The 12,954-nt window shown below is 40.9% G+C and overlaps 1 protein-coding gene across 2 annotated transcripts in view; it reads right to left on the bottom strand.

Moving 5' to 3' along the window:
- LOC124797854 (fanconi-associated nuclease 1-like) overlaps positions 1 to 12,954 on the bottom strand; it is a 146,977-nt gene that overhangs the window by 36,294 nt on the left and 97,729 nt on the right. For both annotated transcript variants that reach the window (XR_007016889.1, XM_047260923.1), the window contains exons 9-10: positions 5,585 to 5,822; positions 1,550 to 1,767 (exon numbers count right to left, since the gene is read on the bottom strand). Coding sequence is in view for 1 of the 2 variants with exons in the window: in XM_047260923.1 (XP_047116879.1) it covers positions 1,550 to 1,767; positions 5,585 to 5,822 (456 nt within the window). In the remaining variant the exon portion in view is untranslated. The remainder of the gene's footprint in view (positions 1 to 1,549; positions 1,768 to 5,584; positions 5,823 to 12,954) is intronic.

Here is a 12,954-nt window from a genome sequence, read left to right as displayed (position 1 = left end):
TGATGCATATGCAAACTGGAAAGGACTAGATTCATTCACCTTCCCTCAGTCATCACTTCCATTTGCTGATAGAAGTCGCTGTTTGATAATGAAAATTCAGTTTAATTAATTTTGACATAATTTTGATTGGAACCAAACAACTGATGTCGAAATGTCGATAAAACAGAAGCGCTTATTTCTTATCCACAAGCTACTGGTGTTTTGACCATAATGAGACCTCTTCTTATAAATCTTAAAGGGTCTATAAGCAAAATAACAATATAAAAGACATAACAAAATTACAAAATGTCAAATATCTACGTTGCTAAAATTAAAGAATCTTACTACCAGCCTAACACGGCCACTGAGTGTGATATCACTATGCTCATGTCGTATAATTCCAATACTATTTTGCAAGTGATCACACCAGCAGACCTGCAGCCTCTGTTTTGTAGATGTTCATTAGTAGTTCATCTCAATTAAAATGCAGAACTTCAGAGCCAACTGATCTGCAGATTATCCTCAAAACAGTATTTACATACAGCACATGACCATGCAGGTTCCATAAAGTAGTGTGGGGATGAATCTGAAGTATATCTTCAGCAGTGTAGATGTGAAAATATATATTGTAGCACATTGTACTGTGGCTTGTAGAACACAAATGTGAATGTTCTTATGAGCACTTTGACTTTAGCTATTGTGTCAGTTTTTTGAGGCCAAGTACACAAAATATGGCCACAATATTCAAACAACGAAAAAGAGTGACAAGAATAATAACTAAAAACAATAATTAGGCTCACTGTAAAATCTGTTTAAGAGCTGGCGATTCTAATATCACTGTTTCAGCACATCTATCAATTCATTATGAGCATTAATAATTATTACAGTAACAGCTCTATTGATGATCATGAAACAAATGTTAGACTAAACTTGCACATACTGAAGAAAAAGTTTAAAAAAATCTAAAACATATATCCTAGCATAGAATCAATTTATACAATAAATTTTCTCTGGAAATAAAAGAGATAACTAAAATAAACACATGGCAGTTGTGGCATCTTTCTGAGAAAGGCCACTTCCCCAACCATGGTCATTACAGAAGGACTACAGAGACTGGTAAAAAAAAGGTTAAGATGGGTAAAAATTGAAAAATAAAACATCTCTGTCATTCCACAATATACTTATATGAATCCACGAATGTTACTGGAAATTGGTATGCCCAAGATCTGTGCTGGAAAATGCTAACCTCGTTTCACCTCTGTGGGATCAACATCTGCTTCATTATAGCAGGGGGCTGACTTGATTGACCACCCTAAAAAATGTAATGGAGAGGCAGGGGTATCATCACACTTCTTAAGTCAGCCGAAAGGGCATGTGTATAGTGGATGTAATGGCTCATGACGAGATGTGAATAAACAGTGAGACATCAGTAGCAGAATTAACTACAGCTGTAAGAAATTATCCAGCTGCTTGTAATCTTTTACTTTTTTGTTGTATTAAGATGATGTGTGCAATATCTGAAATGAATAAACAACTAACCAACTAAATCAGACTAAGAAAGTAAAAATACCCTCCCAACTGTCGAGCTTTCACAGATGTCGCAGGAATCTTCATGACGGGCTGAGGATTGAGGATGGCCAGGCGAAGACGTCTTTTGACATCTGCAGGAAGGGTGCTCGAGCGATAGTCTGCAATCATGACAGCACGCCGGACGAGAGAGAGCTGCTCAGCAGCAGTGCAGCACTCTGGTACTGGCTCACTCAGGCCACGGATCACCACCTCAGCAGCCTGTAATCAGAACACGTGATATGTTAGATAGTAGAATGTAAATCATTTTATGCTCTCACAATCACTCATGAAATTAAGGACTTCAAACGTAGATAAAGTGGAACTTTGATTTTACGTTCTCCGATTTTACATTTTTCGCCATTCTATACTATAAATTCATAGATCAATGCTGGTTTTACATTTCTTCCTAGTAAGGTTTACTTCAATTCTAAATTCTTACTCGACGTCTCGTTTGACTTCGTCCCGTTTTCATCCTATTGACAGTTGATGTGAGTGAACTAGTTATAAGTGGTACAAAAGACAAATGGTTCGCAACACAGGTGGTGGCAGAGTTATGGGGATTTTTTAAGCCAGTGAGGAGAGGAGAGACGTGAGAGAGGAAATGTTGACATAATCCATGAATGGTGTAGCCAACACAACTTGTAACATTTAGCTTTGCCTAGCTATTATGATACAACTACAGCTAGGTTGCAGCAGTAATGGAAAAACAAGACATTCGATGCAAAGCATTCCTGACCAAGCCAATATGTTAAATGCCAATTATAACTCAGTCTCACCTTTTTGCATGTATTTCTGATGAACTGTATTCAGCAACAGTATTCTCAACCTTTTAAATAATAAAACACTGAGTCTCAAAAAATATGCTCGATCATAATTGAGGAGAAATCACCCATTCCCAGCTCGTGAACTCTTACTGGCTGGTTACTTGTTAAATCACCCAATAGCCAGCACAGCCACCTCACCACACTAACACACAATAAATGAGCTCGCCTACTGGATATGTGGAGAGGGGGAGTGGCCCTTCAATGACCGGAGTGCACGGAGAAGCGACAGCATTTTGTGAAATGCTGAAAATATACTTTTCATGCAGATGATGTGCTATGACAGAGATGTCGCATGAAAATAGAACAAGGGTTTTGCGATAGCACATTTTAGACTTTCGTGCTCAAATCTGACATGATACTGTTGGAATGACTACATATATACTTTACACCAAACACTGCAGATTGTGAAGACTGGCAGCAGGAGTGAAGTGAAACTGTAGCACCTGAATTTTCCTTCAAATTTACATTTTACACAGTGTATGAGAATTCACTGGGCTCACGTCTAATAAGCTTGTAACGTCAGTTGAGGAAATAAACTCATTTTTTCACACCTCTGTTTCTATCATCAAGCCTAAAATAACACTTTTCAGTGGTGATCATATGAAGTGCGCCTCATAAGAAAAGCATTAAACAATAACGGCAATGTTGACAAACTTGCAACTTCACTGAGGAGGGGAAAGGAATGTAGAAAACAGCGAATATCGAGAATCATTTCAATGTATCGTAAACCCTTTTAAAATGCAACCCACCAGTAAAAACAAATGTGAGGAAAGTAAAAGACATAATTGCCAACCCCTATTATAAAATAAAATAATAAATAATATATTGAACAATACCCATTCAGCTATGGTTACACGAGCTAGATGTTAGCATCGTCATGTTTACAGAGAGGAGGGTGGACGGAAGAGGGTAGATATCCACCTTGGCAAGTAAGTGATGAGCTAACATCTAGGCACATACGTTAGCACAGGTCAAGGATAATGCATGAGTGTAAGTCTTTCACAATGTGTACTCAGGACAGAGGAAACATATGAGCCACAGTACATGGGTAAGCTAAGCAGTCAGAAGTACGTTCTAGCTACAAAAGAGACTAAGTTACTTTGAGAATACAGGCGTGGCAAAAGTGTAGAAAGATACTTCTTGATTTAGTGGATACTGCACCTCAATATGAACTGGTTAGGTGGACCCTATCAAGGGAGGACCTATGCCATAATGGGAGTAAAAGGACTTAAGGGGACAATATTGCCATAAAAATTTAGGATTGTGCTCGAAACATTTTCCGGCATTAAGCAGTGTGTTTAATATCTCAGAACAGTAGGATGCTGTTGTTATTTGAGCGCTTACTCCAAGGTAGTAAGGCAGAAGAATTTACAGCTCCTTGACATTACATATTTGGCTAAATCAATGAACAAGGACACAAATGCCTGAGCTTCATTGTCTACATAAGGCACAGGCAACTTGAGTATTGGGCAAGGAGCAATGAAGAGTTGCAAATTCTATTTGTCATGTAACTCCTCAAGAAAATGATTCATGGTTATATTCAGTAAATAACACAAAGGGACAACAGAATCATATCTCAACAAGACACTCGACAAATTCATCTCTGAGCAAGAGCATTTAGAAGAACTGTACATGAAGTTTAGAGGGATAGTTGCTCAAGCACTGGACAGATAGCTGCCTAGTATAATAGATCACTATGGCAGGTAAATTCCACAGTATACAGTCTTTGTACAGAAATTTCTAAAGGAACAGTGACTACTGTGCGATAGGTGTAAAACAAAGCATGCAAGTATAAAGGGGGAGAGATTAAATGAAACATGTTTCGCTGTGAAAAAAGCAATGATATAGCAAAATCTTATTGAAAGACTTCTCACAAAAATCAAAGAAATTATGGTAATATGTAAATGCTGTTAGTGACATTAAAGTTAGTGTCCACACACTCATGAATGATATAGGAAACAGAAATGACAGTAGTAAACCAAAAGCCATGTTTTCAAATGTTCCTTTACTAAAAAAGATTTGGAAATACTGTCCCAGTTCATCTCTCAAATCATTTCAAAGATGGCTGAAATATTGACAATGTTGTTGAGAAACAGCTTAATCACAGAAACCAAACGAAGCCCCAGGAGCCAACGGAATACCTAGCATATTCTATAAGGAATTATCATTATATACCATAAATTTCTTAATGAAACTGCTATGCCCATTAATAAGAAGAAAGCACAGGTTATATCCAGCCTCAAGAAGGGTGGCATGAGTAATCTACAAAATTACCATCCAATATCTTTAATATCCATCTGCTGTAGAATCTTAGAAGACATCTCAGCTCAAACATAATGAGTTGTTAGAATGACCACCTACATGCCAACCTGCACGGATTCGCACAACATCAGGCATATGAAACATAAATTGTGTTTTTCTCATGTGGCATCCTGGAAGCCAATTTGGTGGATTTCTTGACTTCTAAAAAGCATTTGACTAAGTGGCGTAACACGAAAAGCATTTGACTCAGTGCTACACCAACGAAAGTATGATCATATGGGGTATCAAACACAATTTGTGACTGGATTGAGTATTCCTTGCCAAGGAAGATGCAGCATGTTACTTTGCATACAGAGTCATAGACTGATGTAGAAGTGTGTTCAGATATGATCCAGGGAAATGTGCTGAGATCCTTGCTGTACATTAATGACCAGGAACACCATTTTAAAAGTAACCTCTGGCTTTTTGCACATGATACAGTTCTCTATAATGAAATTATTTCCAGGGGGAAAAAAACTGCACAATCAATCAGTTAGACCTCGACAAGACCTTGAAATGATGCAAAGGTTGACAACTTGCTTTAAATGTACAGAAATGTAAAATTTTCCACTTTACAAAACAAAACAAAAATAGTAGCTTATGACCATGATATTACCGATTAAAAATTGGAATCGGGTAACTCATGCAAATACCTGGGTGTAACAGTTTGTAGAGTGTTGAAATGGAATAATCACATAGGTAGTCATAGCTAAAGCAGGTGTCAGACTTTGGTTCATTGGTAGGATACTGGGCAAAATGCAATCAGCCTACAAAGGTGACTGCTCACAATGCACTCATGTAACCCAACAACACACTGTTGTTTTAAACTTAAGGAAAAAAATTAATAAAAACAAAAGAGTACTGGGAGACTGGCATAATCTCTGTAGCTCCTCATATGAGTTGATACTCACTGCAGCATGGTCTCGCACATGACGATGAAGCAACAAAGCCAAAGCCACATAGCATTTTCCTCTGCGGTGAGTTCTATAAAGCTTCTGGCTCAATATAAGCTCAAGAATTTGAACTGCAGATTTATAATGTTCCTTTCCAGATTTTCTATAAACCTCAGCACCATACTGCAGGCAGGAGGCATATACAGTGCCTGGCGTAAACCTTCTCAGAAAAGATGGAAGCTGTTCAACATGTTCTCTGAAATATAAAATTTTTTCATCAACATAATACTCAAAACACTAAAATAACAACAATGAAATATTATCAACAAAAGGGAGCAAAGGATGCACTTAACTACTTAGCTTAGCCATCCCATAGTCTACACGAATTCCTCACTTAGTGTGGCCCAGTGGCTATGTGTCAGACTGGAAATTCACAGGTCCCTGGTTCAGTGCTGCACATTATAAACCTTCGGCCTCCCCCTACTCTCTGGCAGACATAATATGGACTTGGACACACAATGAAATCTGACTGACATATTGCTGTCAGCCAGGTTGGGTCTTTCCTCCCTTGCGCCACCCTACATCAGAAGGCACAAATTTGGGAGTTTTCTCCCAAATTAAATGCGCACACAAAGTTGACACTTGGCGTGTTGGCTCATGGGAACGGCTGTAAATGGGAAATGCCTTTGCAGTCGCTCCCATCAGCCACAATGTCGAGTGTCAACTTTGTTTCTGCATACAACATATGCCCCAGGATTACCAATTCCACTGTGTGATCAAATTTCCCTAAGTTTTTGTGTCAGTCTGCTGCACAGAATAACTCGTGAACAACCAGATTGTAATCTACACTTACCATGAGAATGCTAAAACTGCTGACCAAATAGTCAAGATATATCCACCGATGGGCAAACACATGTCGCTGAGCCATCAAAGCAAGTCTTGGCCCTAAAAATACAGCACTCCACATGAGTTGCAATGGTGACACTATTCCAGCAGAAACAAACATTCACCTATCAGGAAGAACATCTGTTGGTATCATAGAAAATTTTTAGCTGCACGCTACCAGTGTCAGTCATTCTGTGACAAGCAAACTGCCATGGGAAATCACTACAAATTGTGGTTAATCTCAAACTGGAGAGTCATCAACCGTTCATAACAGAGCATTATGCGTGTGTGAATTTCTAAGGGACCAAACTGCTTAGGTCATCACTCCCTAGACTTACACACTACTTAAATTAACTTATGCTAAGAACAGCACACACACACCCATGCCCGAGGGAGGATTTGAACCTCTGGCGGGAGGGGCCGCGCACTCCGTGTCATGACGCCTCAAACCGTGCAGCCATTCCATGCGGTCATAGAGCATTATAGCAAGCTACAATTCCTTATTGATAGAGGAGCTGATGTCGCCATTTAGATTTTTTCTCATCTTCATAAGTGAAATACTGATGGCAGTCATCCTCATGCTGTGAATGAATCTTCTACTATGACCTACAGCCACATCTACTTGCCTCACAAATTCAATCTTCAATGTAAATTTGTATGTAGATTCATTATCACCAACATGCTACATCTGATTGTTGGAGCAGATTTCTTATCCTTTTAAAGCCTCCTCCCAGATCTTTGCCACTGATACCTGCTTGACAGGCATCTTGTGCTGGCAAAAATGGGGACGCTCAACTACTAGGCAATAGTATGTCCCCCATAATACTTTGCTAGTCCAGGGTGCCCATTTCTGCTGTTTAGATCTGAAGAAGCTGATTTAAGACTACTGCACAATGAAGATTTATCACGAACACGACACTCTTTTTACGACTTCTTATAATTAAATGTTGCAAGTGAGACACACATCAACGAAATTTCTATTGTTCCTAGTCTCAAATACTGACTGTTTATTTCTGAGCATGTTACAATTTCCGGACGTGTAGACATATGTAATGTGCATCAAAGCACTTGCCATAGACTTTTCCTTCATTTAATATAGGTTCTCTGAATTTACCTTGTGCTTTAGTTTTTATGACAAAAGCATTGTCAAATATGGAAAACAAATGTTGAATATAGCACAAACGTAAACATTAGGTTACAGTATGGAGCAACCTGTTACCATAATCTTTATTTAGCATTCACATTCGTTGCTTTCCTATAACTCAAGTAGCTTGTCACCACAACCAAGATTTGAGGGGAGAGGAGGGCAGGACATCAAATCAAAAATGCTAGCCTCTTTGCATTTTCATGTGATGCTAACAATTTTTGCAGATTAATGGAAACATCAGCTTATAAAAACATGTTAGGCCATTAAGATTTCCTAAATGAGTCTTTTCTGTAGAATATGTATGTATGCATATGATTTGAAAATTCACTTGGAACGCTCTCACCTCTAAACGAATACCACTGCTGAAAATGTGTTAAAAGGGGTATTTGAAGCCCCCCCCCCCCCCCCTCCGGATCGAAGGGCAGTGGTCACGAGGGTGCACGACCTCGTCTAAACTGGATCCTGCATATTTAAGTTGAGTGCATTGCAATTTGCGTAGAGAAACCTCCACCATTGTGACATCTCGCGATTCTCCCGTGACTTGGGTTCGTGTTGCTGGTCATAGTGTCACCGAGATGAAAAGCAGTGAGTGGAGTACCTGGGGAAGGCGGATCTGATTAGCCTTCCTGAGTTTTTAATTACTATTTACTATTTTCAGCTTCTTACACTGTTAAGTTCAACCAGTGCTATTTTTCTGTCTTGTGGCCGCTAATGCCCCAATTACCTGCCCTGCGGGTTAGTGTATGTAATGGGACTGTACATTTCCTCGCCTTGCCGCCGCTGTCCGGTGAGGCGTGTAAGTTTGACAGCTTTTTGATAGTAGGTCGGGTGACGTTCTTCTACCTTAGTGGGAGTAATTCCTTCTTGTTCTGGGTGCTCTAGGCGCAGTATTCTGTGGGCGGAGTCCAGACTGCCATTTCCAGCTTTGGCGTAATTGTACATCTTGCATTTGTTTTGTTGGATGTTAGGTAGCCTCACTAAGATTATCATTAGTCACTCGTTAGACTGCCACTAGTCTAAGTTACCATCCTGTGATCTTTCACTCGTGAAATTGTTTTTTGTGTAACCTATTCAGAGGCTGATTCCTGGAGCATCGTCTGTCACTGGCCCTTGTGTTTTATTTTATTATTGTATTATTAAGTTAGCATTATTTGTCTCACCTGTTTGGTGATCTGTTGTTTGTGTTTTTAAAATTAACTTTTGCTATGTCATTCGCCATTTGACAGTATATTTGTTAAATTTTTTACAATTGCCATTTTGGCGTTAAAAGGCCTTCAGCCGTGATTGTGGTTACTTGCTTTAAAATTCTGGGTGCGACCTCACTGGCTCATTTTCAAAAATAATTTATTAAAATAAATGACTGAAATTGCAAAGCAAACCAACAGTAATTGATTCGGGCCCCATCCACAATTGTATCCCATCCTGTCTTCCTGAATTACCAGGTTTCAACGTTTTTCTTTTTCATGGCGCTGAATTGTGGCCACCGTGTACCCGGCATTTTTGCATACTAACAGCAGTTGTGCCTCCTGGTGCAGTAGCAAAAGCTGCAGCAGGAACAGATACAGGAACTGCTCAAATACCATGCTGGTGGTAAGCCAGGCCCCTGCTGAGAAGCCTCGTCTTCCGCCACCCCTGGGAAAATTTCCTTCACTGGCTCTTGCTGCACTCCCATGTAAGGCATATTGTCATCCAGTTGATAAGGCTGCCTTGTTATTGTGTAGTAATGCGGAAGTGTATGAATGTGTCCAAAATCTGAAGTCCACTACCAAGATTGAGAAACTAAACTTTGAGGATCTGTGTTAGTTGCTCCCGCAGTATTTTGGTCATCAAACTCATGTGGTAGTGGTGGCACGGTTACAGTTTAGCCAGCACCACGACCCCCCTATGGCAGTTGTATGTGGGGTGGTTCACTGACCTGCAAGGTGTGTCGTGCAAGTCTTGGTTTGAGTGTCCCCAATATACTACCTTGTATGTGGGCTTGCTAATTATGGATATGATTGTCTTGTTACCATCCGACCCTGAGGTCCAAACTAGGACACTAGTGTTGTCTGACTCTTCTTTAGCCAAAGTTGCTAAGATTGTAGAATCACACAAACTTACGCCAGTAGCAAAGGACCTACTGTCTGACAAACTGGACATAGGGCATCATAAACATGGGATGAGCCAAGTGGCCTCAACTTCCTCTGAGCCTCTGTGTGTTGATACAACTGACAAATCAAGTGCAGTGACATCACAGTGCTGCCCATCTTTGCCTACATCAGTCACGGTGACATAATCTCTGTTCAAGGCATTTTTTGGGTTCTAGACATCGCTCTCCTTCCACACCTGTTTCCATTCAATGGCAAGTCAGCAGTCCTATCCTCACTGTCATTTGGTGCATATTCAATGGGACTGCCCACTCGTATGCGTGCGGTACGCTGCAAGGTAGGTCATTTGGTGAGCCGTGAGATGGACATTGGAGGTCATGGTGTTTTCCTTCGAGTCAGAGGCTGCCTCCAATGCCCCTGAAGAGTCACCCTAGTGTATTCTGCTTAATTTGGTAGTAGATGGGTGTCCAGTAAGTTTCAGGTAGACATGGAAGTAACAGTCAGCCTAATTAACTTAGATGCAAGGCTCCTGGACTGCCACATGTTGCAGTGGCCACTGTTTTATAATAAATAGTGCGTTCTTTTGAGGAGCCAATTTTCCATCTCTGCACATTATAAGAATGTTACGGACAAATACAGCTAAGACTCACATCGGTTCAGGGACAGAAGCTAACACCTGTAACTATCTACATGTGAGTTCACAAAGACACCCGTCATAGCAATATGGCAACGGCCATTTAATTTTTAGTTCTGGACCTCCGTTTCTCTATAGTCTATTTTCTAGACCTCTCTGCATCCCTGTTTTTAGCTGTCTTCTCTTTCGTCAATTGGGATTGACATCTAGTCATTTTTAACTCTTCTGTTTGTATTTGTGTTTCACAGTTTTGACTTGGGTGCGTATGACACTAGTTGTTTTTGCGCCCTAAACAAAACAAGACAAAACCAAAACACAAAGACACCGGATGCACTCAACCTTCTACAGACACAGCCTGTACCTCTGAGTAAATGCCCAGTCACTGCTCATTATGGGTGTCACTTATACTTCAGCCCAAAATATTATTGACATCTGTGGTGGGGAGAGAGGGAGGGGGTTGATGTGGACAGTAAATTGTCTGTTAAATTTTACAAACAGTGTAGGTTCTTTGATTACCAGTAATGTTACTAGACTTTGACCAAATATAGATGTTTGCAATTTGTGGTTATGCAATGTATTTAACTATTGTATGCTTGATTTCGTAAATTTTACTTTCAGGTGAGTTAAAAGCAAGATACTTTCTTACTGATGAGAGAAGTTTTCCAACTGAAGCTATCCTCAATTGAAAGTTGTGATTGTAGCCACTCCTTCTCATCTAATATCCACAACACAATTTCCTTGTTGTCTAGTACCACCACATTTTTCAGTGATACTGAGTACAACAGTGATGCTGCCACGGCTATTGCAAAAGACCACAAAAGCAGGTGACCTCGGCACCAACCAACGCCATTACGTCAGATGTAGCAGTACCACTGGTTGATTACCACATTGCCAGCCACGCTAGGGCCGGCACAACAACAACAATGTCACAGCAGAAAGACAGAACTACTATGGCAGCAGTAGGCCAGTTACAACACATCAAAGCCACAGGCTTGTTATCACCAGTGTGGTTGAAAGTGGTGTTTTGGCAACAGAATTACACATTGAGCTGGTGTAAATACTTGTCATTTTAATCACAGGGATCATAGTGTGGCAGCTGCAGTCTATGAGGAAAGGTCCATGCCAGTCTACAAGATGATACAGTTCTACAAGCGGCCACCATGACGCCTGGCCTATTGTGGCCCTACTGCCAGTTCTAAGTCCAAAGCTGTCAACTTACTGCCTTCTGTCCTGTGGGCCATCTCTAGGATTACTTCAGCCACAGCCAGCCATCTGCCCTGGAGGGCAGCCATTTGTAACCAGGGGATTGCAGCAGCTCAACAACCTACACCAGTTTGGGCGTAGTGTCGTCGTATGCACCGGCTCGCGAGGGCGAACGCTACTCTGAGGACTGTCTTCTTCTACAAGCACTACAGCGAGATCTACATCTACATTTATACTCCGCAAGCCACCCAACGGTGTGTGGCAGAGGGCACTTTACGTGCCACTGTCATTACCTCCCTTTCCTGTTCCAGTCGCATATGGTTCGCAGGAAGAACGACTGCCGGAAAGCCTCCGTGTGCGCCCTCGAATCTCTCTAATTTTACATTCGTGATCTCCTCGGGAGGTATAAGTAGGGGGAAGCAATATATTCGATACCTCATCCAGAAACGCACCCTCTCGAAACCTGGACAGCAAGCTACACCGCGATGCAGATCGCCTCTCTTGCAGAGTCTGCCACTTGAGTTTGCTAAACATCTCCGTAACGCTTACCAAATAACCCTGTGACGAAACACGCCGCTCTTCTGTGGATCTTCTCTATCTCCTCCGTCAACCCGATCAGGTATGGATCCCACACTGATGAGCAATACTCAAGTATAGGTCAAACAAGTGTTTTGTAAGCCATCTCCTTTGTTGATGGACTACATTTTTTAAGGACTCTCCCAATGAATCTCAACCTGGTACCCGCCTTACCAACAATTAATTTTATATGATCATTCAATTTCAAATCGTTCCGCACGCATACTCCCAGATATTTTACAAAGTAACTGCTACCAGTGTTTGTTCCACTACCATATAATCATACAATAAAGGATCCTTCTTTCTATGTATTCGCAATACATTACATTTGTCTATGTTAAGGGTCAGTTGCCACTCCCTGCACCAAGTGCCTATCCGCTGCAGATCTTCCTGCATTTTGCTGCAATTTTCTAATGCTGCAACTTCTCTGTATACTACAGCATCATCCGCGAAAAGCCGCATGGAACTTCCGACACTATCTACTAGGTCATTTATATATATTGTGAAAAGCAATGGTCCCATAACACTCCCCTGTGGCACACCGGAGGTTACTTTAACGTCTGTAGACATCTCTCCATTGAGAACAACATGCTGTGTTCTGTTTGCTAAAAACTCTTCAATCCAGTCACACAGTTGGTCTGATATTCCGTAGGCTCTTACTTTGTTTATCAGGTGACAGTGCGGAACAGTATCGAAAGCCTTCCGGAAGTCAAAGAAAATGGCATATACCTGGGAGCCTGTATCTAATATTTTCTGGGTCTCATGAACAAATAAAGTGAGTTGGGTCTCACACGATCACTGTTTCCGGAATCCATGTTGATTCCTACAGAGTAGATTCTGGGTTTCCAGAAACGAC

The sequence above is a fragment of the Schistocerca piceifrons genome, chromosome 5 (genome assembly GCF_021461385.2).
Source record: "Schistocerca piceifrons isolate TAMUIC-IGC-003096 chromosome 5, iqSchPice1.1, whole genome shotgun sequence".
Classification (NCBI taxonomy): Eukaryota; Metazoa; Arthropoda; class Insecta; order Orthoptera; family Acrididae; genus Schistocerca; species Schistocerca piceifrons.
This window is presented reverse-complemented; position numbering and strand designations above follow the sequence as displayed.